The following is a 25,544-nucleotide window of genomic DNA, read 5'->3' as shown; positions in this document are numbered from 1 at the left end:
TTGAACTGTGCCAGAAAAGTTGAGTGTCGAAAGAATTCCCCACAAATGGGGACAGCTTGGAGGAAACTGTGTCAAAACTGCACCAGGCAGCTGCTGTCTGTTTGCAGTGCAGGAGGGTGAGCCTCTGTGCCCTACGGCACACTGCAGGGGTAAAACGTTTCTCCACATCTACGCAGGCTGCTAAGAGACTGGAGGCATACATGGGATTACATCCTGTGCTATTGCCCTAGGCAGTCACCAGGAGAGGCCCTCACACACACGCTGAAACCGCACACACAAACACAACACCGCGGCGTAACCGCATGCATGCTCACAGATGCACACAGAATCCTAATTGTTGTGGTTACTGTTTATTTTATTTCTCTGAAAGACATTAGAAAGCATCATGAGAAAATGCACATCTGGATTCCATTGGTCATATATAACGCTTTGTTTTCCTGAAGCAGTCAGCAGGTTAGTTACAAAGCAAGCATTACATTTTAAAGTGGGTTTATTTTTGTCTGAAGAACAATTGATGCAAAGTGATAACAACCATTTAAATATTGTTTAGTCTATCCGATCAAGTGTCAAATGAAGAACAGTTACTGAATGTGAAATGCAAAAAGTATGTTTTCTTCTCTGTGTTAAAGAGCCCGTGGTGATATATCTCACCAACAAACCGTTCAGAGACACAAAAATGCATGTCCATACTGCCTCAAACACACACACATACACACACACACTATCTCTGCGGTTGGCAGATGAAAGTACATCTTTTTGGCAGTAAGACCCAGGGGGTAATCTGGACAGTCTAGTAGATATACAACACTCCCCTGACAGACACACAAACTCACACTAGACACACAATAATGTGTGTTGCATTTGAAGTACTCGGTAAGTACTGGAATGTCACATCAGTGCAAGAATGTGCTGCCGTTACAGTCTGGGGGGAAACAAATTCCCATTCAGGTTAAGGTCATAGAGTTTATGCTTCACCTTACACCTTTTGATGTGTTTTTAAAGAGAGATATCTCACACTCAACCCTTGTGGCCGGTAACAGTTAGTGCTTGGAGTAATTGTGGATTGAAGGTAACCCCAAATATATTAAATGAGAGCAATGATCCATAGACGGAGGACAGGTAAAGTGCTTTTAACAAGAGGGCTCTTATTTTACCAGGCAGAGGGGAGCAGAGGGGAGCAGAGAGGTGCGGAGCTGCTTTTTCACATTCAGCTTCAAAGCAGTGCTTCAAAATGTGCAGACAAGACTTCCTTTCCTCTTATCTGTCAGTGTGTAGGTCCTCCAGAGTGAGAGTGCACACAGTGAAAATGTGAGGGAATGGTGGGTGAAGATGTATGGAGCACACAACACCACAGAGAGACGGGGGAGACTCAAATTAGCGGGTATGAGAGGGAGAAATGGAGGAAGTTGTTAGACATTACAGCTACTTGCTCTGTGGAGTCTTTCTAGTAATGTCCCCCTCGAGACAGACCTTGAAATGTTTAGAGTGAGCACCAAAGTCCACAAAACGTATTTTACAGGACTCTGTTTGAACTAGCGCGGCATAGACTCAATATCATAACTGCCTTGGCTCAGGGTTCCACTTTGACCTTTTTAGGTGTTCTTACCATTCCATGTTTTATATGTTCACTTAATATTTAGAAAAGAAAGGGTGCCTGCAGGGGGCTGAAGTGCATTACAAGGGAAGGCAAATTCCACTAAAAAGTTGAAATAATTGCCACAACTCTGATGGTGTATGAACCTTTGAAAGCCAAAAAGCATCACATAGTACACCCACAACAGCCCAAATCATGCAAAATGTGTTGATATTATAGTTATCATTTACTATTTGTCACACATAAAGCCTATGAATGCTAATAAGACTCCCGTTGAGTTACAACATACATGAGAAAACACAAACAGCACATGTATAAAACAAGCAAAACCTACTATGTTATAGTAAAACAGATTTGGTTTCTTAACCAAGCCGTGGGGTCCCTGTAATGAAAAGCTTGAAGCCAGACCAACAGAGTTTAAACACCTCAACCTACAAATCCGCTCAGGCCCTTAAGAAAATAAAGGACGGCAGACGGACACAACCTATTGAGGAAATCTGACAACCTTGACACACTTTAGAGGACCCAAAGTTTACCTTTTTCTGATGCTGGTGTGACTAAGTGATATATTAAATATGTAAAAGGTTTTTAATAGTTTGTTTTTTAGAATGTATGACTGACTTGTGGATTTATAACAAGTACTTGATTTTACAGTTTAATAACGGGCTACATTTCTTCCCCCATCACTGACCGTACTGAACTCAGGTGAGTTTTGAAGATGTGATCCCCCAAAAGATGACATATAAAATAATAAGATCTAGTCACATTACTGAGTATGATGTACTACTATCCAACAAATTATTGCAATGTTAGAGCAACAGTGGTGGATCTATGGTACCACAGTCAGTGAGGATTGTCGGATGGAGACATAACGTGTGTAATGTAAGCCATGTTATGGTCTACCATGCTTTAATTCAGTTAAAGTGAATAGTACACTAGAGATTTAGATGTGATTTGTGTTTCTGAATTAGGAAAAAGGAACAATTCTAGACACTGAGCTACATGTTGTTGTCCAAAAAGCATTTATTTCGTCAGCAAATTTTTTTACTGTGTTTGAATCCCCAGTGATAGAAATCCTTGTAAGGAACCACAGCCAACTTAAATGCGTCCCCCCCCCCCACCCGCCTTACAACAAAGCATCTTGGACTGGAGAAATACTGTTGGAAACCTTTGAGGTTGGAATGAATGAATGAAAAAAAAGAAAATGTCACCAATTCAATCTTCGAAGATTTCAGATAGAGAGTCTAACAATGAAAGTACATCAAAGGGAAATGCAGACCCCACAGCCTTCAAAAGGCTCCACATTCAGGATTATTAAATAGTTGAATATTGACAGGGTTTTTTCCCCATTTGAGGTGAACGAGACCTCAGCTATCTTCACAGATCCAACAGGACCAGAGAGATGGCGAGCAGCGCCGGGCGCTCTCCACCTCCCGGCTTTTCACTGCTGCCTTAATTGACAGGCAAAACCCTACAAGGGCTCTTTCTCCCACCTCTCACCTCCTCGCTGCTAACTTTGCCCACTGGACCAAGCTGTTGCTGAGCCAATCAGAGGAGGGTTTGTTTGTTGAACTCAAAAACGTCCTTCAGCAGTTTGGCCCCATTCATCTCACCAAACAATCCCCCTAAGAATTTAACTGCTGGGCAAACACACAGCACATGGGTAACGATGGGGGCACCTTGACTGTCTGTGTGAATATTTACCCTGTCATCAAAGTAGGGACATGCATACAAATGTATGCCTGAAATCCCAGGTTCAAGTTCAGGAGTGCATGCGAAAGGTAGGAAGGAGGTAACGCAACTGAATAGTCCTTAGATCTTACAGCCTATGGAACATGATGGAAAATTAGCTCACTTTGTACCTCTACAGGCACGCAGAGGTTGCTTAAAATTTCAAATCCATTTGACAACGAAAATGGCACCTTCCCATAGGCCAGGGCTATTCCACAATAGATGTGTGTAAATGCTATAGTGCATCCGAAGCACCCAGCACTTTTCCCAGATATAAAGGTCTTGTGCCCTCTGAAACAAAGTTTGGTTTTCCGTTTTGTAAAAAGCTTTGACCTTTTCCATAATATTTCTGCAGTTTAACCCCCCAAAGCATTCCTATTCCATTGTTCCAAAGCTTATGAAATACATTTGTATTGCTGCATGTAGCATTTGTAAGAAAATTTTTGCAATTAGCAATTTGGAGGGGTAGTTGTGGCTTATAATATGCTATTGTAATATGTTCAGCCTGGGTGAACTTACAATAAGATGAAAAGACATTTTGTTTAAACTTATAAAGCCGACAGGTGCTGGCATGGTCTATTAGCGCTAAGACTATGCATCTCCATTTTCTCTGTGTATAAAAATGCCCATCTGTCCAATTTTTTATACGTGTTGTTTTGTTCTCATTTTTGCACGTCAAGTATTGCTGACTGACGTGCTAAAGGACTCAGTCTTATGCTGTAGAACACAATGACGCAGCCGACACAATAGCTGGTAGGAACTCTTAGCAATCTATAAAATACACTAATAATCTCAAACATTGGTATGGAACTGTACAACTAGCAAGCTATGGCTAACGAAAAATGGTTGTGTATTTTCTCCGATGTTCATCGTAAATTCATCGGAGTAAATCGTAATAATATTTGGTTTGTGCCAGTTAGTATAAGCAAATGATATTACCTTAATATACATGTCAAAATATCACTTTTTTTAATTGCCGATATTATGATGACTTATATGCATAAAACCAAGGGGCTGCCGTTCTTAACCACATGTGAGCTGCATTAAGAGGATCGTGGCACAGATCCTCTCTGCTCACTGCACCTGAGCACCTGTTCTATTTGTTCTGACATGTAGACCAGCGAAGAAGGTGATAATGGCATGAGGCACATTTTTATTTATTCATTTCTCCGTGGTCTATTTATGATTCAGCTGCTCAGTTTTCATCTGAACCTGAACGCACTAAGGGGTAAAATGTAAATACATGGAGGATATGGGTAAGGAAGTAGTAAAAGGGAAGTCATTTGTGTGTTGATATTGCTTTGATATAGCACAACAAAATTACTAAATGTAATACTACAAAGTAGGCATGTGAATTAATTATAATCAGACTATTGTACTAGTGGTTTGTCTTTCATTTATATGTAATTTACATTGGCATGTTTCTACCATTTTAATGAGAAGTTATGTGGCAATCCTGACCACTTGTCAAGCGTAGATGCAAATATTCTTCATCTTCATCCCATATTTATTTAGAGTTTGAGGTTTTTTACCAATTGCCATTTCCCAGCTGTAATCACCATGACAGTATTTGACTCTCTTGACCATTATCACAACTTGTTTCTCATAAAACCTCAGACCAACATTTATTGGTAACAAATATTTTGATAAAAAACTGCTGATGTGTGTAGTCAGTCACACATATTTCTCTCTAACACACACACACACACACACACAAACAGACAAAGCCTTTTGTACTGTCTTCCACACCAGCACTCCTCCAGGGGCCAATACTGTGCTCCAAAGCCCTATAGAGGGGCAGCAAGCCGGAAAATGACCCCATGCTGTCCCCGCTCGCCTCAGCCCCGCCTGGTTACGCCCGTTTCCCAGGGACCCGCTGAGGGCCCTAGGCCTCCCTCTCACGCCACACTACCTCCTAGGGCCAAACGTTAACGGGGGCTCCTCACGACGGACAATAGAAGCCTGGAAACGTGGGAAAGAAATGTCACAAGGCTCTCTGACAAGCGAGGTGTGCCCCTCTGACCTCCAGGGCTGGTCCCACCGGGCCTCTTTATGTAAACACAGGTTGTGCAAACAAAAGCAAACCCTGAGTTAATCAGATTCATAACCCAGTTGAGAAGATGTATAGAGGCTACGGTGTGAAGGTTTTTCATTTGGACGTTTCATTAAAGTACACTTTAAAGTATTTTAATATATTTCCTGGCTTAATTAAATCAGCTACTAATGAACTTTATTTGGATTGGATTGTTTTTAATCATTGATTCTTCAAATAAATATTCATACCTATGGACAAAAATGTGTTAAATACTCTGTCCCTCCGCCTTCCTTTGACGGAGTCATTAACAGGTTGAGGACAAAGACTGGACAAGCATCTGCTGTTTGAACTCCCCACAGCCTTGTAAACAGTCCTGGTCATTTAACCTCTGACCTTCCGCCAGTGTCTGCCTCCATATTGATGTAGGTCCGATGAGGATATGGTGTGCCACGGCGCTCCCTCCATAGGGTCATGGGGGGGTCTGCACGACTGGGTGGACACAGGTGGGATGGGTCTTTTGCAATCGTAGGGGAGCAATTTGTTGTGGATTAGGGGGTTAACGAGGGAATGATGGGCATTGGGCGACACATGACTTCATCCTGGACACCTTCGCTTTGACTTTTTTGTTTGCAATTTCTGTTTATGGATTTGAATAAAATATTGCATATCATCTAGTTGAAGGATATTTCAGATTGAACTGAGTTTTGAAAATGGTAAGCTCTCCAGTTATCATAACACATGGTGATGTTCAAACTCTCATTCATTCATTCATTCATTGAAAAAATATATATAAACATGCATCGAAGTGATTACTTTAACTGACAACTAATCAAGCTGCCGATAAAACACGGCCTTGTGTTAGTTCTTCTTCACGGGTCACATGATTATAGTGATGGGCAGGGAGGCAACTGGTCCCCCTATTTACAAACAATGGGCCTAATCTGTTTGCTCAGGGCCCTTGACAATAAACTCCTTGATGACCTCATTGGTTCAAGAGCACATGTGTGGGTCAGAACACTGTGGTCACTCGGGGTCAGAGGTCATGAAACAACACTACGACCTCATTCCCAGGAGACTCCTGCTGAAGGATTCCTGTGCAAGTTAACGGACATCTTTAAGGACTTCAGATGGACAGTTGAGGGATTAATTATGAGGGATTAATTACCATTGACGCGCTACTAACTTTGCTGTCAGCATTATGACCAAAAAGCCAAGCAAATTATAATGCAAATTATAATGCGAGTTATAATGCAGAGGAACAATAAGCTTACATTGTAGTCCAGCATCATCAACTCTATATCTCTCCAAAAACATTTCATCCACAACAGCTCAATTTCTGCCTTTCCCCACCTCATCCAAGCCTCTTCATATACGTCCATCTCCTCCTCGTCATCACCATCATCATCGCTACACCACCACCATGACGGCACACAATCCCCAAACTATTCCAAAAGAGAATAGATGAGATGCTGCATTGTCCCACGTCTCCTTGTGACTCCCCCGTGATCATAAATCTGCCTGCATGGTCTGTGGTCGTTTATGAGCACTTTACATAAAGATCGCTCTCACCAACAACGCCCTTCAGCCAGTAATGAAAGCCAAGCGTCAAAGTTGAAGATCAATGTCAGGTTATGAGATTCGTGACAGGGACTGCTTGTATGTGGGCCGATATGATCCCATATATTAGGAGATCTCCGAGGGATGCGAATGGCGAGCAGTGTGAGCCACCGTGCAATCCATTATACTGACGGGCATTTTGCAGTTTCTGACACTCAAATAACGGTACGAGCACATTTTTAACTGAACTTCAGGGCTTTGAACAGATCTGTCCATCAGACAGCCATTAAAAAACATGTTGTGAGAGTTTATTCTTGATCTTTAAAATATGATCTAATTTAAGGTCTTCCAAGCGCTATTTTTTTAAGCAGGATGATATTACAACACACAATGTTGTGTAACAGAAAAATATCAATGCATGCTTAAAAATGTAAATGAGATCAAAACGTGGTTCCAGAACTTGATACTGATAAATCAGTTTGAAGCTGTAGCACAACTGAAATTAACTGAATTTTCAGATTAGGAAATGTTCTCAGCCAGTAGCTGAGGTCAAGGGTTAAATGAATGAGGTCAGAGGGTGTTGAGCCTCTGTCTAGGGAATCGCTCTAGGGAGTTAAGCATGTGTACTTAGGATGGTGTATTGATTAGAGGAAAGACAAGTGTTGGATTGGTTTGTGATCAGTGAAAATTATTCTGTTATCTAAATCCCAAAACGTTTTAGTAAGTGTGTTATAAAGTAAGGTATACAAACTATATTTACTAACTAAGACACGTGTTATTATGAAGTAAACACCCGTTTAATAAAGTTATCCATTAAGTCCTTCAAATTAAACGGTAAGAGTCCTCTTGAAACACCCATGCAAGTGTTTTCTGATCAAACACCCCTAATTGACAGAACAGTTAGAAATCACATTTATTGAATTGGTTAGTTTCACCCACAAAGACAACGCGACTACGGAAACATCACAGTTTGGGTTAGTTTATAAGATTGGTGGTTTGTGTTCAGAGGTTTTGCAACTTCCATTGTCGTGTTTACAGTAACAACCACTTGGTTAATGTTGGGCAACAATTGTGGTCATGGCTCTAAATAGACAACATTGACCAGCAATTTTAAAAGAAAAACAAACCGCAGTCTCCCGTGGTACATTCTGCAATTTGGTCAACCCATCGATCCCCCAGACCACTAACTGGATTTGTCTTCTTAATAATAATTTTACCTGAACATAAACAAACCACGTTTTAGGGCATTGCCAGAAAAAACACATTTTTTCCTTCTCATTGGCGGACAGACAAGCAATAAACAAACCAAAGAATTACTACAGCGAGACCTTTTCCACTTCTCCTGCCTCCTCAGAAACGTTAAATGCCAAGGTGTACTTGATGCTTTGAGCAGACGGCCCTGGCTGTGCTCAGGCAGGTGGCAGCTCAGATCAGCGCCCCGCTTTCGGGCCTCGGGCCGCAGATTAAAACCCATCTCCCTCGGCCCACTTTCATCTACGGCCAACTATCCAGCCAAGCATACCCTGTGCCTCCTCACTACTGCATCTCTTATCCTCGTTCTTGTCCTGCCTCCGCTTTCTCTCGCGTGCAGGGGACCGAGGTGGGCATGCAGGGACAAACCAAAAAAAAAAAAGAAAGAAAGAAAACAGGAGGGGAAGGACATTGAGCTTTGGGGAGTGTGAGGAAGAAAGGAGGCGGGTAGAAAAAGAGAAACGCACATTGTACTTTTCAAATGGATGGGAAATGATTCGCTGGGATTTGCTGACAATTATACGGTGGGGTTTAATCAATTCGGACCATTCACAGCGTGGAGAGGGCTGATCCCCCAGTACAAAGGAACAGACCGTGGGAGGGCGGTACCTGAGAAAGCGCCGGCCTGGTGTAAGTAACATGAGGCAACACTCCCCTCCCCACACATTGCACTGCAGCATATGGCCCCTCTCTGAACTTATTAGCGAGCGGATTAAGGCCAATCGCGGGGACCCAATGGCCTGTGGCTGCCTCTGACGCACCCTCCCTCGCTCCTCTTCACCCCAAGGAATGAGGCTGACTGACAAGGGGCATTGTGTTGGGCACCTAGATCACCACACCCCTCACTTACCCTGTCATGCAGTGTAGTTTGATGAGGTTATTTGGTAGAGAGAACAGAATTTGACCATTAACCTCAAGGCCACAGAACACACTACGCAGGTGCTTAGATAATCACTGCGTCGTGTTCTACCAGAAAATCTCCCTTCAAACATGTCTACATCGTCATTTTTTGATAAAGCTAATTTTTTGCCTTTTCCCTCGACCACAACGGTAATGCTACCTGCAAATTAGCAGACTGCTCGGCTATGGAGTGGATTAAAAGCACCTGAATGTGAACACACAGATTAGCCCTGTAGATATGAGGTCTAATTAGCATCTCATTGCAACTCGACATGCAAGCTCAACATGAGTGCAGACACGCTGAGAGAAAAGGCTCCATTGGCCAGGGGTTGATTATAGGCCTATTATGCGCAACGGTACTTAGTGATGGGCTGAGAGTAGGAATTAAGAGCTTGATGGCTACTGCGAGGGTACCTGGGCTGAAGTACAGACGTGTTAGCAGTCAACAGGGTCTCGGGTCTACAGGAGGCCAAGACTGGGGGGAGCTATACAGTAGTCTCTGGCCTTCCTGAGTATTCATGGAGAGATTTGACAAGAGGAGCCCCCTATTTAAGCCTTCATTTGATCTCGCAAGCGGCAGGTGATCCTCTGCCTCTTTTTGTGTCAGACCACAGGGGTATGTCGACCCCTCGTGACCCGTCTTACCTGGCGCCCTTCAGGACACCTCATTTAGAGAGGAAAAGAGGGGCTAATTCAGTCTCGGGTGTCCATCCATTGCGGAGCTCCACCTGGCCACAGGTTCGCAAGGTCAGCTCCACACTGAGACAGCGGGGGGGCGCGAGGTCTGCTTTTCTAATCCCCTCATACACCCGGAACTGTTGGAGGACCCAAAGGCCAGAGAAGGAGCAGAAAAGCCATATTCCCGGTTATTTTAGACAGGATTAAAGGCATAGCAGGGGTCGGACTTGGGGGGTTGAGGTTTTACACTCAGAGATCATGTAGGCATTTCTGAGAAGAGTCGAAGAAGACCCAGCTTTGGTCTACTCCTCTGATACCGTCTTTGACCAATAACCTCACTATGACGGCACACAACCACAGCTCATAATACAGTATATTGTGGAAAGCCTCTTCTCCCTTTTATGGTACCCTTCCGAGTGTTTGTTTGTTTGGTTGGTTGGCTTTCAAGAAGGAGTTCTCGTTAGGCGAGAGCCAAGCAGTTGATCTTTAATGAGAGGGGGAATCCTCTCCCCCTTCTTTCCTGCAGGATGGTTCGCTATACCTTATCTTGAACCTCCCTTTGCTAGCTTTCATGTGTGTCTCGTCATGCCGGGGTGAGTGACTGCTCCTCGGAGGGACTGTGTCTTTGAGAACCATTGATTAATGCTCTTTGAGGATAGGGGGTGCAGCGCTGCGCCTCACCTTCTTTACATACAAAGCAAAATAACCTGCTTTTTCCTGCACAAGCAGTGATGCGACAGAGACTGTGTTGGTGAGGGAAGCCCACACGGGCCTGTGCTTCATAGACACAGATATAAATGGGAAGCCTAGTAGTCAAATATTTTCCTCCACCACTCTGGCAGGCCGAGATCTATTTCTCTCCACACACTCATGCTCCATCGCCTTCTGAGCTACTCAAATCACGTTAGCCAGTCAAATCAGGTTAGCTCCTCTTAAGCGCCAAAAGTACTTTTAATTCAAAGCGTCACTTCATCCCCACCAGACTTCAGTTGTCAGTGCCTCCGCACTGATCCACATCCACTGGGGTCAGACAGATCAGGATATTGAGCCACTCAAAACTGTGTGTGTGCGTGTGTGTCAGTGTGTGAAAAGGTGTTGAAGATATTTTAGGGTTGGATGAGAAGAGTTACTTGCAATCTGGCAGCCCCCCCACACTGACATGTGTGTTTGATGGTACACACAGCCTGCCGGCGGTCTCCCTGACCCGGGGCTGGCACAGGGGGTCGAGTGTGTGACAACGCGTTGCTGTTTGTGCTGCAGAGGGCCGAGGTTTGTCGAGGGTGGGTTGGTGGGGGCAAGGGGGAAGCTGGGGGTTGGAGCTGAGGACAGGGGTTGTTGAGACTGACAGTCTTTGTGGTTATTGTAGGACAGGAAAAAAACACTTTCTCATTCTACAGAGATTCTCAGATTTGCCCTAGAAAACACATGAAGCAGACCTTTTTTTTATTTTCTCTATGTTTTTGGAGCAATCAGTTATGTGAGAACACAACTAACTTTAAAAAGGTAATATTGTTTTATACCTAAAATAAATCAGTTGTGAATACTGGATAGCAGCTCTAAGAGAGATTTTTTTTTTTTTTCAAAGCCTCTAACAAGGACTTGGTGTAGAGAGATTTTTTTTTATTTCAAAGCCTCTAAGAAGGACATTGTTAGAATCCAACTATGAACCTACCTGGATTTATCAACAGACTCCCGCTCTTATCCGACTCACTGCCTGCCAGCTACGGTAAATGTCCATTTCTATAAGCAGATAGATTCCAAGGGGTAAAGAGATATAGAAGGTGAGAATGAATCAGAGATTGACAAAGACTCTATGGTTGAACTTTCTCTTTTCATGTGCCTGAAGCCACACTTGCATCAGCATAAGACCTACCTGACCAAATTTAAAATATAAAATCACAGTATATGCAGCGTATGCTGAGCTCCAACGTTTGTATGTTGAAGGAATAAAAGCCAAATAACTCGTGTTCTGTATTCAAATCTCTTGGGTTTTCAGTGTTTTATACATTCTACTTTTTTCGAGTGCACCATTTCTTTGATTGTGCTTTGGAGATTTGATGCACAGCATGCACACAGAACAATTATGCTCTTGAAAATGCGCTTGAAAGTAACTGAGACTGCAGGTCTTTCTGACGTATATATATATATATATATATATATATATATATATATATATATATATATATATATATATATATATATATATGCCGCATGGTGGAGCAGGTAGTCTGATTGTCTGAGGCTAATAACAATAGAGTGGGAGGAAGAGGTGCGCAGAGCAGAAGTTAAAAAGGCTTTGAGGCTTTCAGTGGGCGTAGGGGTACATCTGGGTCTAAATGTGTGTGTGTGTGTGTGTGTGTGTGTGTGTGTGTGTGTGTGTTTGCAGGAGGGTACACCATAAGTGTAGGTACAGTGGTATGCTAACCCCAATCTGATAAATGTGTGGGATGTAAGGATCGTTGTAGAGCCCAAGAGCCAATCTGTCCAAGACCCTCACTGTAGCCTGAGGGCCTCCTCAGTGCCGTCCTCTACCTGCCCGTCTCTATTTCTCACTCTCCTGTTATTCAAACTCTCTGGGATTTACTGAATAAAAAAGGTTTAAGTTCAGGCTTAGCTTGTAGGAATTGACGACTAAATTGCCATGAGAATTAGCCTTGACTTAAAATAGTATACACTAATTTTTTTTATGTTGCTCCTATGTTTTTATGTTGCTCCTATGTGACGCAGTCAAAATATCCCAGAATCAAATCACAACTCACTGACAATTCTTGAAAAGGTAAACGTGGTCAACATTTTTATAAGACTTCTCCAAGACATTTTAAACAGTTTTCTGATGCTAATTGGTCCATCGTTAAGAGCGTCACGGCCTCCTCCATCAAAATTGTGAATGCTTTGCTACAGATCAGTCAGAACGCCTCAGGACTCCGGGCAGCACTCTGCAGCAGCACTGTAATAACTGCACTGTGCATCAACAAATAGACATTACAAAATGTGTGAGATATAGATGACACAAACACTTTGTAAATATAATTTTGCCATTTGAACTGATGAGTGGTGCAATATTCCGAGCTTGCATCAAATAAAGATTGTGTGAGGGGAAGATGAGAGTTATGCAGAATCAGTGCGTGTGATGGAGCCGAGCTGCAGACAGAATAAGGTGTTTTTGATCAGGAGTTTCTCTGGGATAATTGTCAGGATCTGCTGTTTGGAAGATGACTGACAAAAGGAAAAATGTGACAGTGGAATTTGTTGAGGAAACATGAAAATGTGTCACACATCCGTCAAACAAAGAAATACAATATTCATGGCTCCTTGAAGTACATCTCTCTCTCCCTCCCCTCCTCCCTCTCTCTCTCGACACACACATGCATATTGTTAATGGCTTCTCAGCGTCTTCTCTACAAATGATTTCCCACGTCGTCATGCGTTACCCTAACGTTCTTCCGTGAAAGGATTAATTTTAAAAAAGGCTGTTTACATAACAATGACAAGAGTGTTTAAAAACCGACACTTGAAAACATGATTATGATAAGCATGTGAAAGTTTTAATAGTTATTATTTAGCTGCCATACATGCTATTGAGGATTAAAGGACAACGAGAACAAAACACCAAATTGACCGCTTCAAAATAGTCATGTGTATTTAAATTCACTATTTTTACATATGTATATATTTTTATGTTTTTACACCCATAACATGGATTTACACATGTTAAAAGACACACAATGTCATTCCTTTTTTTTTTGAGGGAGTCGGTTGATTAATTAGAGCTATTTGTCGGCGTCTTCTCCCTCACACACACACACACACCACACACACACACATTTTCACAAACACACACTCACACACTTGCTAAGAAAACAAAACCCCACTAATCATTTGAAGCCTGTGCTTTGTAGGCGGGGCCTAGTCTTTATCGGGCCTCAGCAGTGCAGGTTTTTGTTGGTTTTGGCTCTGCATCCTCAATCAATCGCTAACAGGAAGAACCTTAATCAGGGTTTTAATGCAGCCGTACAAGAGGTGGGCTGTCCTATTGTCCGGGTTTGAAAAGGTTGATCAGAGGGGAGTCCTCTTGCGTTTCTTTGCATTCACCTGCTGGGCCCTATTGGCTCTCTTTCTGAAAGAAAAGGACAAGGGAAGTGAATAAAGGACACTGTGTGTCCGCTCAACCAGCCTACGGGCTAATCAAGGAGCTACTTGTCAACCCAACAGAGCCTCACAGTTCTGGCCGTCAAGCTCGCCCTTTCTCTTGCCCGTGCCAATTCAGACGCACTGAGGAGCATGAGACACGACGGAACAACACCAGGCCACAACACAACCATGAGCTAATGATATGCTACTCTGCAATCAGCGTATGCAGCAGGTGGGGGGCAATGAATGAATCACAGAAAAACGCTACTATATAATAACTAAAAAAACTGGATGTATAAAATATAAAATGAAATACATACAGTAGTTATTTCTATTTTTACTCAGGCACGTACTACTTACCCGCTTGCTTACACCTCAGCCGTGCATGCATGAGGGCTTAAGAGGGAGATTCCGACACCTTCTTCAGAGGTACAACACGTTCACGCACACCTTGCTGACTTGTGCTCAAACCTCGACAACACCTTAGATTTCTAGAAAAACCCGAAAGGAACTTAAATGCAGTTTTATCAAGAGATCTATATTTGCAAAGCTGCAATGTGGCAATATTTGCATTCAGGCTCAAGGCTGTTTAAACGATGCTCTTACTCCATCTAGTGATAAGACAAAGTAATTCCCATCCTCCACACAAGTGAATGACTGCGTGTGTGTTTGGTGTTACAGTAAATTAATATCTTAAGCTGTCCAAGAAATTAAGAGGAAATGAACATTTCGACATTCAAGATGTGTCTTGAATGTAGTAGTACATTGAGAGATTTAGCAAAAGGTAAAAACACAGGTATTTTTCTCTTTTTCATTATGTTAATAATATTTTTGCCTCAATTTAATTTTCCTCACACAAAAACCACAAGAGGGCATTATTTATTCAGGGGATTGTAGCAAAACATATTACATGAAAAATATATAGAAAACCTTGATTATGATAAATAGATTATTGCAATGTTGGAATTGCCATTCAAATATTAAAAGAAATGTATAGCTATGGATGTAGAATTCTGATTACAATATGTCCATTAGAAACAAGAAATATTTAAAGTCCTGAATTACTGAGCCAAACCAGCACGATATCAATCAATCAGACTTTGTTTGCATTAGAATTTTCCTGCACATATTGTGATTATCACAATGCAACTTATTAAAGATAAATTACAAATAAATCAAACATTCAATGAATGTTTTAATAAGAATATGCAAGGAACTGATGAACTATAAGACTAAATTATATATATATATATATATATATATATATATATATATATATATATATATATATATATATATATATTTAAAGTGGGGAAAGATGGGGCAGAATTTGAAGTGGATAAAAACTGACATATTCTGTTTTGCTCGTCAGCACATAATACATGAATGGATGGACTGATGAATAAAAGCTCATTTAAAAGCCAAACTAAAAAGGTAGGTTTTTAAAGTGTTGAACAAATGTATTTATAAAGATACATTATATTATTGCATACATTTTAATTTAGATGCAATTTAACTGAAAAAGGGCCCAAATCAACATTTTGTATCAGTATGTTACTGTAAAAAGTGCAACCTGACGTCTATGACTGATTTTCAAGATAAACTGCGTGAAATTTGTGGAGCACAGAGGGTCCTTTGGAATCATGTATGCACTTTAAACATCAAAATTTGTCGGAGACGATGTAAGGCAGTGTTAGAATTACTGATCCGCCTGACAAGGCTTTTTGTTGAAGTCCACAGGAAATCCACGGGAAGCCTTCAGAGCTCTGCAACCAGGATTGATGCAACAATGGGCTCTATCAAAAGGGATGGTGGCAATTAGGAAAACAAGAGAAGAGGGTGCCGGTGATTATAGCGGCAGCACTTGAACAGCCAACACCCGGTGTGAACACTGACAATTAGAGAGGCATTGATGAGGCAGAAAATACACCTTCTGGTAGTTTTTTGGAAATGTGTTTTTTTATGAAAGCTCTGTGATTAATTCGAGATTATTTGAATACAGTTATTCAAAAATACAATTGTCTATAATTTTTTTGTGCCAACATTTATATTACTTTTATATTAAAAATACGAGAAAAATATATCTAATTTTGTCTGTTATATTTGTATATTTCTTTGTCATTTTTGTTTCAATTCATGTGAAAAACAGGGTATGCAAACCGACTGATTAGAACATTTACAGTGGACGTGGTGTTTAATTAAAATGACTTCATTTAAGCTCACTTGAACCTGCTCAATTAACACGATAAAAATGAATAAAATACCCTGTATATACAGTACACGCCAGCGTGATTTTATTTACTTCCACTTTTGCAATCTACATTTATAAACTTATTTTTGGTGATTTGCAGTGCTTGGATGCTGATTTTGACAGGCACTTACTTTAGAAGGTCAGCAATTCACCTGTAAATCGAGAAATTACCCTTCCTAATTTTTGCTGTCCTTCAGGAGCAGCCCGACAGCCTCCTTTGCATTTTAATGCAGACAACCTGATTATTAAATCTTAAAAGGCTTTTTTTGTCTGAAATAAATGGTTTTGGTTGCTGGGCAACCTGATTTGATGAAACACAGTTCCCTTCCCCCATTCCCAAATAATTCATCGTCTATATTCAGAGATCTGGGTCTTAATTAGATTAAGATGCAAAACCCGCTGCTGCGAGCAAACCGATGTATGAATCTCACACAGAGACACACGCTCAATACACTAGCTCTGCTTTAGTGATGCCTTTTTAGTTATTTAATTGTCCATTCAATAATTCATGGCAATGTGGTCCGTGTTTTTTAATTGATACATTTTAGTAAAAAAGAAGAATGCGTCTCATTTCAAACGTATCATTTGAACAGACATGTTTAAATTGTTGTGACACTTTTACCGTTGCAATTACCATAGATATTATGTAAGTAAAAACAGACACATTCATAATAGGTAAAAAACTATGCAACATATTTGCAAAACCCAATATGCAGGGGGGGAGGAGGGGGTGCCAACAAACATGCCACGGCGTTCATACCAGCACACTGCACACCCATTTCTCCCCCATATGGCCTTGCTGTTTGGAAAGGTGAGAACATTGCACGTTGATATAAAGGGTCATTTGGAGGACTTGTTGGAGCTCCGCTCAGTGAAGGATTGGATGTTCACTGGAATGGCTGCACTTTAACATCCCTCTCTCTGCACGTCACTCAAAGATAGGGGTGCTCAGAACGATGAAAGACGACGTGTGTTTTTCACTCCCAAGTGATTTAAATCCCGGCAACACCGTTCACAAATGAACACAAGTGTTACGTGTAGAGATTTGTGCCTCTTGCCCTCACCTTTTTTTTGTTTGTCCTGCAGGTGAGGGGCGGAGTATTGGCTGGCCCTGCCTCCAGAGCACCCCGGTATTGGCCCACACTCCGGCCAATCCGATATGGAGGGCAACTATAAAGCCTCTCACTGTGCTCTCTCTCGGGGCTTGCTTTTTTTTCCATTGAGGTTTGTGGTGGGGGAAGTGGGACTGAGGTAAGGCTGGGGTACCCTGTACACACCCACATACACGCAGAGTTACTGTTGTTATTCCACTAGGTTATGGGTTGTTGCCACCGATGTATTTCTGTTATGTTGAGCATTTGTAGAATAGAGTCAGGTCTTTTGTTTTCCTTTTTCTTTCCACCGAGTTGAGCTAGGCCTGGTTTTATTGTACTTTGATAATTTTGTTTGGCACAACCCCCACAGTACACTTTCCCCCCCCCACCTTTTCCCAACCTGCCCGTTATGTTCTTTTTTTTGTAAATAAACCTACTTTTCTTTAACTGCCTCACACGGTTCCTGTTTTATTCCCCCATTGGATGTCAGCGTTTCCCTCTTAACCGGAGGAAACGTAACAAGTGGGGGCTCGTCCGGGATATACCTGTTTTTTTCTTCTTCTGACAACCAATGGGAAATTATACATGGGGTTTGTTTGGCATGTGATTGAAAATGAGTTTCAATTTACAAGATTTTGTTGACAATCCCTCTTTGGAAAAGGTTGATGTGTGTCGCAAGGATGATTTATTGTGTATTGCAGCACACTTTGATATTACTGTTCACAAGTACGGACTTAAGAAAGAAATAAAGACGCAGGTCCTAGAAAAATTAGTTGATTTAAATGTCCTTAGTCCTGCCCAGTCCGTGGCTGAAGTTTCAACTAATGATGTTCCTTCTACTACGGCAGGGGTTTTGTCTCAGAGTGCCGAGGAGACCGCAGCATTATTCACACCTCCTGCAGACCGTGCTGGGAAGTCTGCGCCAGCTACGTTACCTCGTTTTGATCCTTTCTCTCCTTCACACCCTCCGGGGTTCAGTTCGAGTTCCAAGCTGAAGGTTCGCTTGACTCGCCTTCAGCTGGAGGCCCAAGAAAAAGAGTCCATGCGTAAGGCAGAGTATGATCTCCGCCTACAGGTACGAAAGTTAGAAATTGAAGCGGATAAAGAAGTAAGACTAAAGCAACTTGAGGTTGAGGCTCTGAAAATCTCTTCCAGTCACTCGTTGAACATGTCCGACCGGTCGACACCTTTTCAAACGGTAGCCGGTAAGCAAAGTTTTGATGTCAGTAAAAATATTTCTCTGGTGCCAGCATTTCGGGAGGCCGAAGTCGATTCATATTTCAGTGCTTTTGAACGAATAGCCTCCGCACTCGACTGGCCGAGGGACATGTGGCCTATCCTCCTCCAATGCAAACTGATTGGAAAAGCACAAGAGGTAGTCTCTGCCCTTTCCTTACAAGATAGTTTGCAGTATGATTCATTAAAGGAGGCCATTTTGCGTGCTTATGAACTTGTTCCTGAAGCCTATCGGCAGAAATTTAGGAATCACAGAAAATCTAATGATCAGACTTTTGTTGAGTTTGCACGGGAAAAGGGCACCCTCTTCGATAAGTGGTGTGCCGCCAGTGATGTCAAAAATGACTTTGAGTCACTTCGCCAGCTTGTTCTGTTGGAAGAATTTAAAGGCTCTTTGCCAGATAAGGTGGTGATGTTCTTGAATGAACAGAAGGTGTCGTCAATATCCAAGGCTGCTGTCCTTGCAGATGAGTTTGTGCTAACACATAAGAATGTCTTTGTATCTGCCCCTCGATCTGACAGAACTTTTGTTTCACGTTCAACCAGACCTGGTTCTGGTTATTCTGCCTCTGAACAGGCAAAAGGACCCTGGTCGCACACACAAGAGAACCGTGAGTGTTTCTATTGCCACAAAGAAGGCCATGTTGTTGCTGACTGTTTGACGTTGAAACGGAAACAGCAATCTTCCCTAGCTTCCCAGCAAAAGGATGTGTGTTTGATTAAAACACTTCCAACGCTTGTTACTGAACAGTCTGAGGACGTTAAGGATAAACCTGATCCTTGTTTCAAACCGTTTATCTCAGAAGGCTTTGTGTCGTTAACTAGCAATCCAAAAGACCAGAAAGTGGTCACCTTACTGAGAGACTCAGCTGGTTCTCAGTCAATCATTAGGGATGGGGTCTTACCATTGTCATCTTTTACCTCCTGTCAGTCTAGTGTTAAACTCCGGGGGGTTGGGATGGTTAATATACTTGCGCCACTACATAGAATCCATCTTCAGTGTCCTCTACTTAGTGGGTGGTTCGACGTTGCAGTACTCCCTGACTTGCCTGTTGCTGGTGTTGATTTCCTCTTATGTAATGATATTGCTGGGGGAAAGGTGAGTTCAACTCCTGTGGTTATGGACGTTCCTGTTGTAACAGACCCTGCTGGTGACAGCCAAGATTCTTCGGAGATTTTCCCGGCTTGTGCAGTCACAAGGGCTCAGACCAAGAAATACGGAGCTGACCTGTCTGACTCATTCATCTTTGTAGATCAGCCGTCTGGTACTGAAACTCTGTCGGAGGATCAGTCAGTGTTTAAATCAAACCATGAGCAGTCTGGTATCTCAAGGATGGAGGCAGTGGAGCTGCCAGCCACAAGAGAGGAGTTTATGGCAGCCCAACAGAGTGATAAGACACTACAAAACTGTTTTTCATCTGTTCTCAGTGTTGAAGATGCTAAGGAAAAGAAAGTGGCCTACCTCATGGATCATGGATTGCTGGTTCGCCATTGGAGTGGCAATGACTTAGATGGGGGGGCCTGGAATGTAACCTATCAAGTTGTTGTCCCCACGGCATATCGATCTCAGGTTTTGTCTCTGGCTCATGACAACCCGTGGGCGGGACATCTAGGTATCACAAAGACTTATAATGGAGTCCTTCGACATTTTTTCTGGCCAGGACTCAAGGCTGACGTGGTGCGCCATTGCCGATTGTGTCATGTGTGTCAGGTAACTGGCAAACCGAACCAAGTGATTTCTCCTGCCCCACTCTGTCCCATACCAGTGATGGGTGAGCCATTTGAAAAAGTAATCGTTGACTGTGTGGGGCCGTTACCTAAGACCAAATCTGGCAACCAGTTTCTTTTAACCATAATGTGTGTTTCCACTAGGTTCCCAGAGGCTGTTCCGCTACGGAGGATCACGGCTCCAGTGGTCAGTAAAGCACTTATAAAGTTCTTCACGAAGTTTGGCCTTCCTAAGGTTGTTCAGACCGATCAAGGTACCAACTTCACGTCTCGAGTGTTTGCCCAGGTACTGAAAACCTTGGGCATTAAGCACATAACGTCAAGCCCATACCATCCTGAAAGCCAAGGGGCACTAGAAAGGTTTCATCAGACCTTAAAGTCCATGCTCAGAAAGCATTGTTTTGAGAGTCAAAAGGACTGGGATGATGCTGTGCCATTTGTGTTGTTTGCTGCTCGCGAAGCTGTACAGGAGTCACTCGGATATAGTCCTGCCGAACTGGTGTTTGGACATCAGGTTCGTGGCCCCCTAAAACTTTTGAAAGAACAACTTCTCTTGCCTGAAGGGAAGGTCCATAGCATCCCTGATTATGTTGCGAAACTCAGAGCTCGGCTCCAGAGAGCCTGCTCTTTGGCCAGAGAATCGCTATCCTCTGCTCAGGTGAAAATGAAGAAATACTACGATCAGAAAGCCACTGCCCATTCGTTTCAACCTGGTGACAAGGTTTTGATTCTTTCTCCCATCTCTGGTTCTGCCCTGTCGTCGAAATTTTCCGGTCCCTATCTTGTGGAAAAGAAAGTCAGTGACACTAACTTCATCATTCAAACGCCCGATCGCAGACGGAGAAACAGATTATGTCATGTGAATATGATGAAGCCATATTTTACAGCAGAGAATGAAAGTGGAACGTCTGGACTTCCTAAAATACAAAATGTGTCAGCGGTATCTGCGTGCTCAGCAGAGAGCTCCACTGAGGAGGATGGGCTGGTTATGCGTAGTGCCACCCCACAGGGGTTAAGACTGAAAAACACTGAGCTACTTTCGGATTTGTCTAACTTTTTGTCCCACCTGCCTGATGACCATCGTGGTGATGTGGAGAATTTAATATCTGGCTTCCCATGCTTATTTGGTGATATACCCTCTCAAACTTCTGTCCTTATGCATGACATTGTTTTGACTAACCCGAAGCCCATCAAACAGCATGCTTATCGAGTAAATCCTGCAAAAAGGGAATGCATGAGGAAGGAGGTGAACTACCTTGTGGAAAATGGATTCGCGGTACCCAGCTCCAGTTCATGGAGCTCACCATGTGTCCTGGATGCGAAGTCCGACGGCAGCCAAAGGTTCTGTACTGACTTTCGTAAGGTGAATTCCGTGACTGTCCCTGATGCACATCCCTTACCCCTTATTGAAGACTGTATCGATGAGGTCGGTCCAGCAGAGTATGTCAGTAAACTTGACATGTTAAAGGGTTACTGGCAGGTTCCGTTAACCCCACGTGCCTCGGAGATCTCAGCTTTTGTCACCCCTGACAGTTTTCTTCAGTACACAGTAATGCCCTTTGGACTCTGCAATGCGCCTGCTACTTTTCAGAGACTTGTAAACAAGGTTTTGCGAGATGTTCCACACTGTAAGGCATACTTGGATGACATTGTTATATACTCTGATGATTGGAATTCTCACATGGCTACCTTAAGGGACGTTTTCAAACGTCTAGCTGAGGCGTCTCTGACTCTCAACCTCTCAAAGTGTGAATTTGGGAGGGGTTCTCTTTTGTATCTAGGTCAGCAGGTTGGTCGAGGCCAGGTGTGTCCTGCGGATGCAAAGATCACTGCAATCGCTGCCTTTCCTGAGCCAACCACCAGGCGGGAGTTGCGGCGGTTTCTTGGGATGGCCGGGTACTACCGCAGGTTTTGTAAAAACTTTTCTACGGTGGCCGCCCCATTGACTGCACTTACCAGTCCGTTGAAGCCATTTACTTGGTCTAGTGAGTGCCAACAGTCTTTTGAGGATCTCAAGTGGCTTCTCAGTTGTAACCCTGTCTTGTCTGCGCCAAACTTTTCCTTGCCATTTAAGTTAGAAGTTGATGCCAGCGCTGTGGGAGCAGGAGCTGTACTCCTACAGGAGGATTTCCAGGGCATCGACCATCCTGTGGCCTACTTTTCAAGGAAATTTGACAAACACCAACTAAAGTACTCCACAATAGAGAAAGAAACCCTTGCATTGTTGTATGCTTTGCAACATTTTGAAGTATATCTTGTCTCCACTGGTAAACCTATAAAGGTTTTTACTGACCACAACCCTCTAGTCTTCCTCTCCAGGATGTACAACAGTAACCACCGCCTAATGCGTTGGTCCCTGATTGTTCAGAACTACAACCTGGAGATTGTGCATAAAAAGGGTTCTGAAAATGTACTCGCCGATGCCCTGTCTCGTGCATTATAACTAAATGATTGTCCAAACCTTTGGTTGGACTTGTATGTGTGGGGGTGTTACGTGTAGAGATTTGTGCCTCTTGCCCTCACCTTTTTTTTGTTTGTCCTGCAGGTGAGGGGCGGAGTATTGGCTGGCCCTGCCTCCAGAGCACCCCGGTATTGGCCCACACTCCGGCCAATCCGATATGGAGGGCAACTATAAAGCCTCTCACTGTGCTCTCTCTCGGGGCTTGCTTTTTTTTCCATTGAGGTTTGTGGTGGGGGAAGTGGGACTGAGGTAAGGCTGGGGTACCCTGTACACACCCACATACACGCAGAGTTACTGTTGTTATTCCACTAGGTTATGGGTTGTTGCCACCGATGTATTTCTGTTATGTTGAGCATTTGTAGAATAGAGTCAGGTCTTTTGTTTTCCTTTTTCTTTCCACCGAGTTGAGCTAGGCCTGGTTTTATTGTACTTTGATAATTTTGTTTGGCACAACCCCCACAGTACACTTTCCCCCCCCCACCTTTTCCCAACCTGCCCGTTATGTTCTTTTTTTTGTAAATAAACCTACTTTTCTTTAACTGCCTCACACGGTTCCTGTTTTATTCCCCCATTGGATGTCAGCGTTTCCCTCTTAACCGGAGGAAACGTAACAACAAGTAACTTTGTTTTATAAATAAAACATTTTCATTTAAACTCAGTAAAGGGAAAGAAATCTCAAAAATTGTTGCACTGCATTTATATTCAAGGTACAGTTAAATGGATCATTAAATTTCACACAATTCTCACTGGTCTTACCGTGGAGGAAAAGTTATACGCATATAGCAAACCAAGGACTGTTGGATTTGTCGCCATTTTCACTCTCCCTGAAGCTATGGCTTTGATTGAATCCTGAAATGAGTAGAAACGTCCCAAACCTCTACCAATATGCTAGAAATGAAAATTGGCCTTGGGGCTTTAAGGTTCCCATTAAGGGTCTGCTTAACATATTCTGTTAAGTGCGGTTGGAGTGCATCACAAATACAGCATCATTACGTGTCCCCCACGCACTGAAACAAAATGTCCCTACAAATGATTTCATCCTGAAGTGCGAGAGGGCTTCGGGTCCGGCCTCCACCGGACCCGAAGCCGGAGAAAGGCAAGGCGCGGCCGGGTACAAATTAAACCTGCCAATCTTCAGGCCATACAAGAGCAATTATCATGTCAGGCTGGTACCCGAAAAAAGGATTGCCAATCCCGGTTTGTGATAGGAAACAAATCTGAAATCCAAGACGTCTGAATACAAACATCTGTAGCACGGGCTTTTATCACAACCTTCCTTTACATACATCATATGTCAAATGATAGTATTTGATACCTTCCGTAAGGTTTTATTAGAAATAATAAAGTCTTCCTCTACATCAGCGTCTCCTGTCATACTGGTAATGCCTGTCTCGCTCTGAATGCACTGATTTGATACAACCGTCCTCCTTCCTATACCCCTTATTTCTCCGGTATAGCTGTATTTTCAGGAAACAGGAAAATGTCTTTCCTGATTGCTTAGTATTCACGTCACGCAAAGTGGGTCTGTGTTCCTCATTTAGTTCTGTACTGTACAGCTGGGGAGCTGTCCGGCGTATGCCGGCAGTATGCAAATGACTGTGGATTTGAATGGAGATGGAGGTAGACACAAAGCTCAATTAGAGACAGAAAGGGAGAGAGAGATTGTGGGGGAGCTTTCAGTGTCTGGAGGGCAGGGGGGAGGGGGAAGGGAAGAGAAGAGAAAAAAACATGACTGTTTAATGCCAACCTGAGGAAACCAATGTACGGACACATCCAAACACAAAGGCATACACATAAGAGAATGCACATGAAAAGCCGGGCAGTTTTCTGAATTCCTCAGACAGGCAGCAGATCTCTGAGGGGCTCGCAGAGCTCAGCCCTGTGATGATCTAATCACACTGAGAATATTCCATAACACCCTTGTAACACGTAGCATGAAAAAGGTGTCAAGCCCGCTCGAGTGCACTTCCCTTTTTTGTTTAAAGAGAGACTTTGGATGGCGGCCATTTTGTTCTTGGGCGTTAGCCGATGCCCAGCAGCAATACATCACCTGACCCGGCCCCTGCATGCACACAGTGTCCTTGAAAGAGTCTCTGACATCAGCACTGCCACCCTTGGTTGCCACAGCAACCTCAGTATCTGTGTGTGTGTGTGTGTGTGTGTGTGTGTGTGGAAGGCAGAATAATTAATATGCATGTGTACCAAGTTCAAATCAGGGCTTAATTGCATTTGTTGGGGTGTGAAGCTGAAATGGATTGAAAGCTACAGCGGATGATGGGGAATATCAGAGGAGGAGGGGGGGGGGAAGAGCTTTAGCGAGCTCATTGTGAGAGAAATCATTCGCATCATTGTCGGGGTTATTTCCAAATGATTTTGTTTCATCCAAGAAAGTAACTTCAGAGATGAGATGGTGGGGACGTGAGCCATGGGAGGAGGATTATCATCCATCTCCAGATTCTCCTCCTCCTTCACAACATTATAATGGGGGGGTAAAGCTAAGGTGATGCTTCACACAGCATTAGTCTGTCGGTCAATGGCTAACTTGTGTCCTTGAATTGCAATAATTCCCCCATGCCTCAAAAGGTTTTCAAATGCAGCTGAGAAATAACAGACTTGACTGTTATTCCTGAGAGATTCCACAGTATCACCTCACACCTCAAAACACTTATATAAACAAAACCTTTAGCCATAGACACACAAGCCCGAAGTAACACTTCCTTCCTCTCTCTCCAAACCACCGCTGTCACCGCAGAGACATCTGTCCACAGCATCCCAAATGTCTTCCCTAAATAAAGACACCGCACGCTGCACTGCTTGAGTCTCATTGTTGGCCTACAAGATATTCTACAACTGGATAAAAGCAAAGACAAAACTATGTCATCTGCCACACCGGGGGA

General features: G+C 43.0%; 1 protein-coding gene across 1 annotated transcript; it reads left to right on the top strand.

Moving 5' to 3' along the window:
- The first annotated feature begins 17,161 nt into the window (after positions 1-17,161).
- Positions 17,162-23,191, top strand: LOC144386301 (uncharacterized). The gene is made up of 2 exons (XM_078086767.1): positions 17,162-22,082; positions 22,732-23,191. Exons 1-2 carry the CDS (start codon positions 17,836-17,838, stop codon positions 22,733-22,735), a joined length of 4,251 nt encoding a protein of 1,416 aa, XP_077942893.1. The 5' UTR covers positions 17,162-17,835; the 3' UTR covers positions 22,736-23,191.
- The last annotated feature ends 2,353 nt before the right edge of the window (positions 23,192-25,544 follow it).

The sequence above is a fragment of the Gasterosteus aculeatus genome, chromosome 13 (genome assembly GCF_964276395.1).
Source record: "Gasterosteus aculeatus chromosome 13, fGasAcu3.hap1.1, whole genome shotgun sequence".
NCBI lineage: Eukaryota > Metazoa > Chordata > Actinopteri > Perciformes > Gasterosteidae > Gasterosteus > Gasterosteus aculeatus.
This window is presented reverse-complemented; position numbering and strand designations above follow the sequence as displayed.

What these genes read in the sequence shown, in the direction of transcription:
- LOC144386301 (XM_078086767.1), top strand. Translation starts at nt 17,836, where the DNA reads ATGAGTTTCAATTTACAAGATTTTGTTGACAATCCCTCTTTGGAAAAG.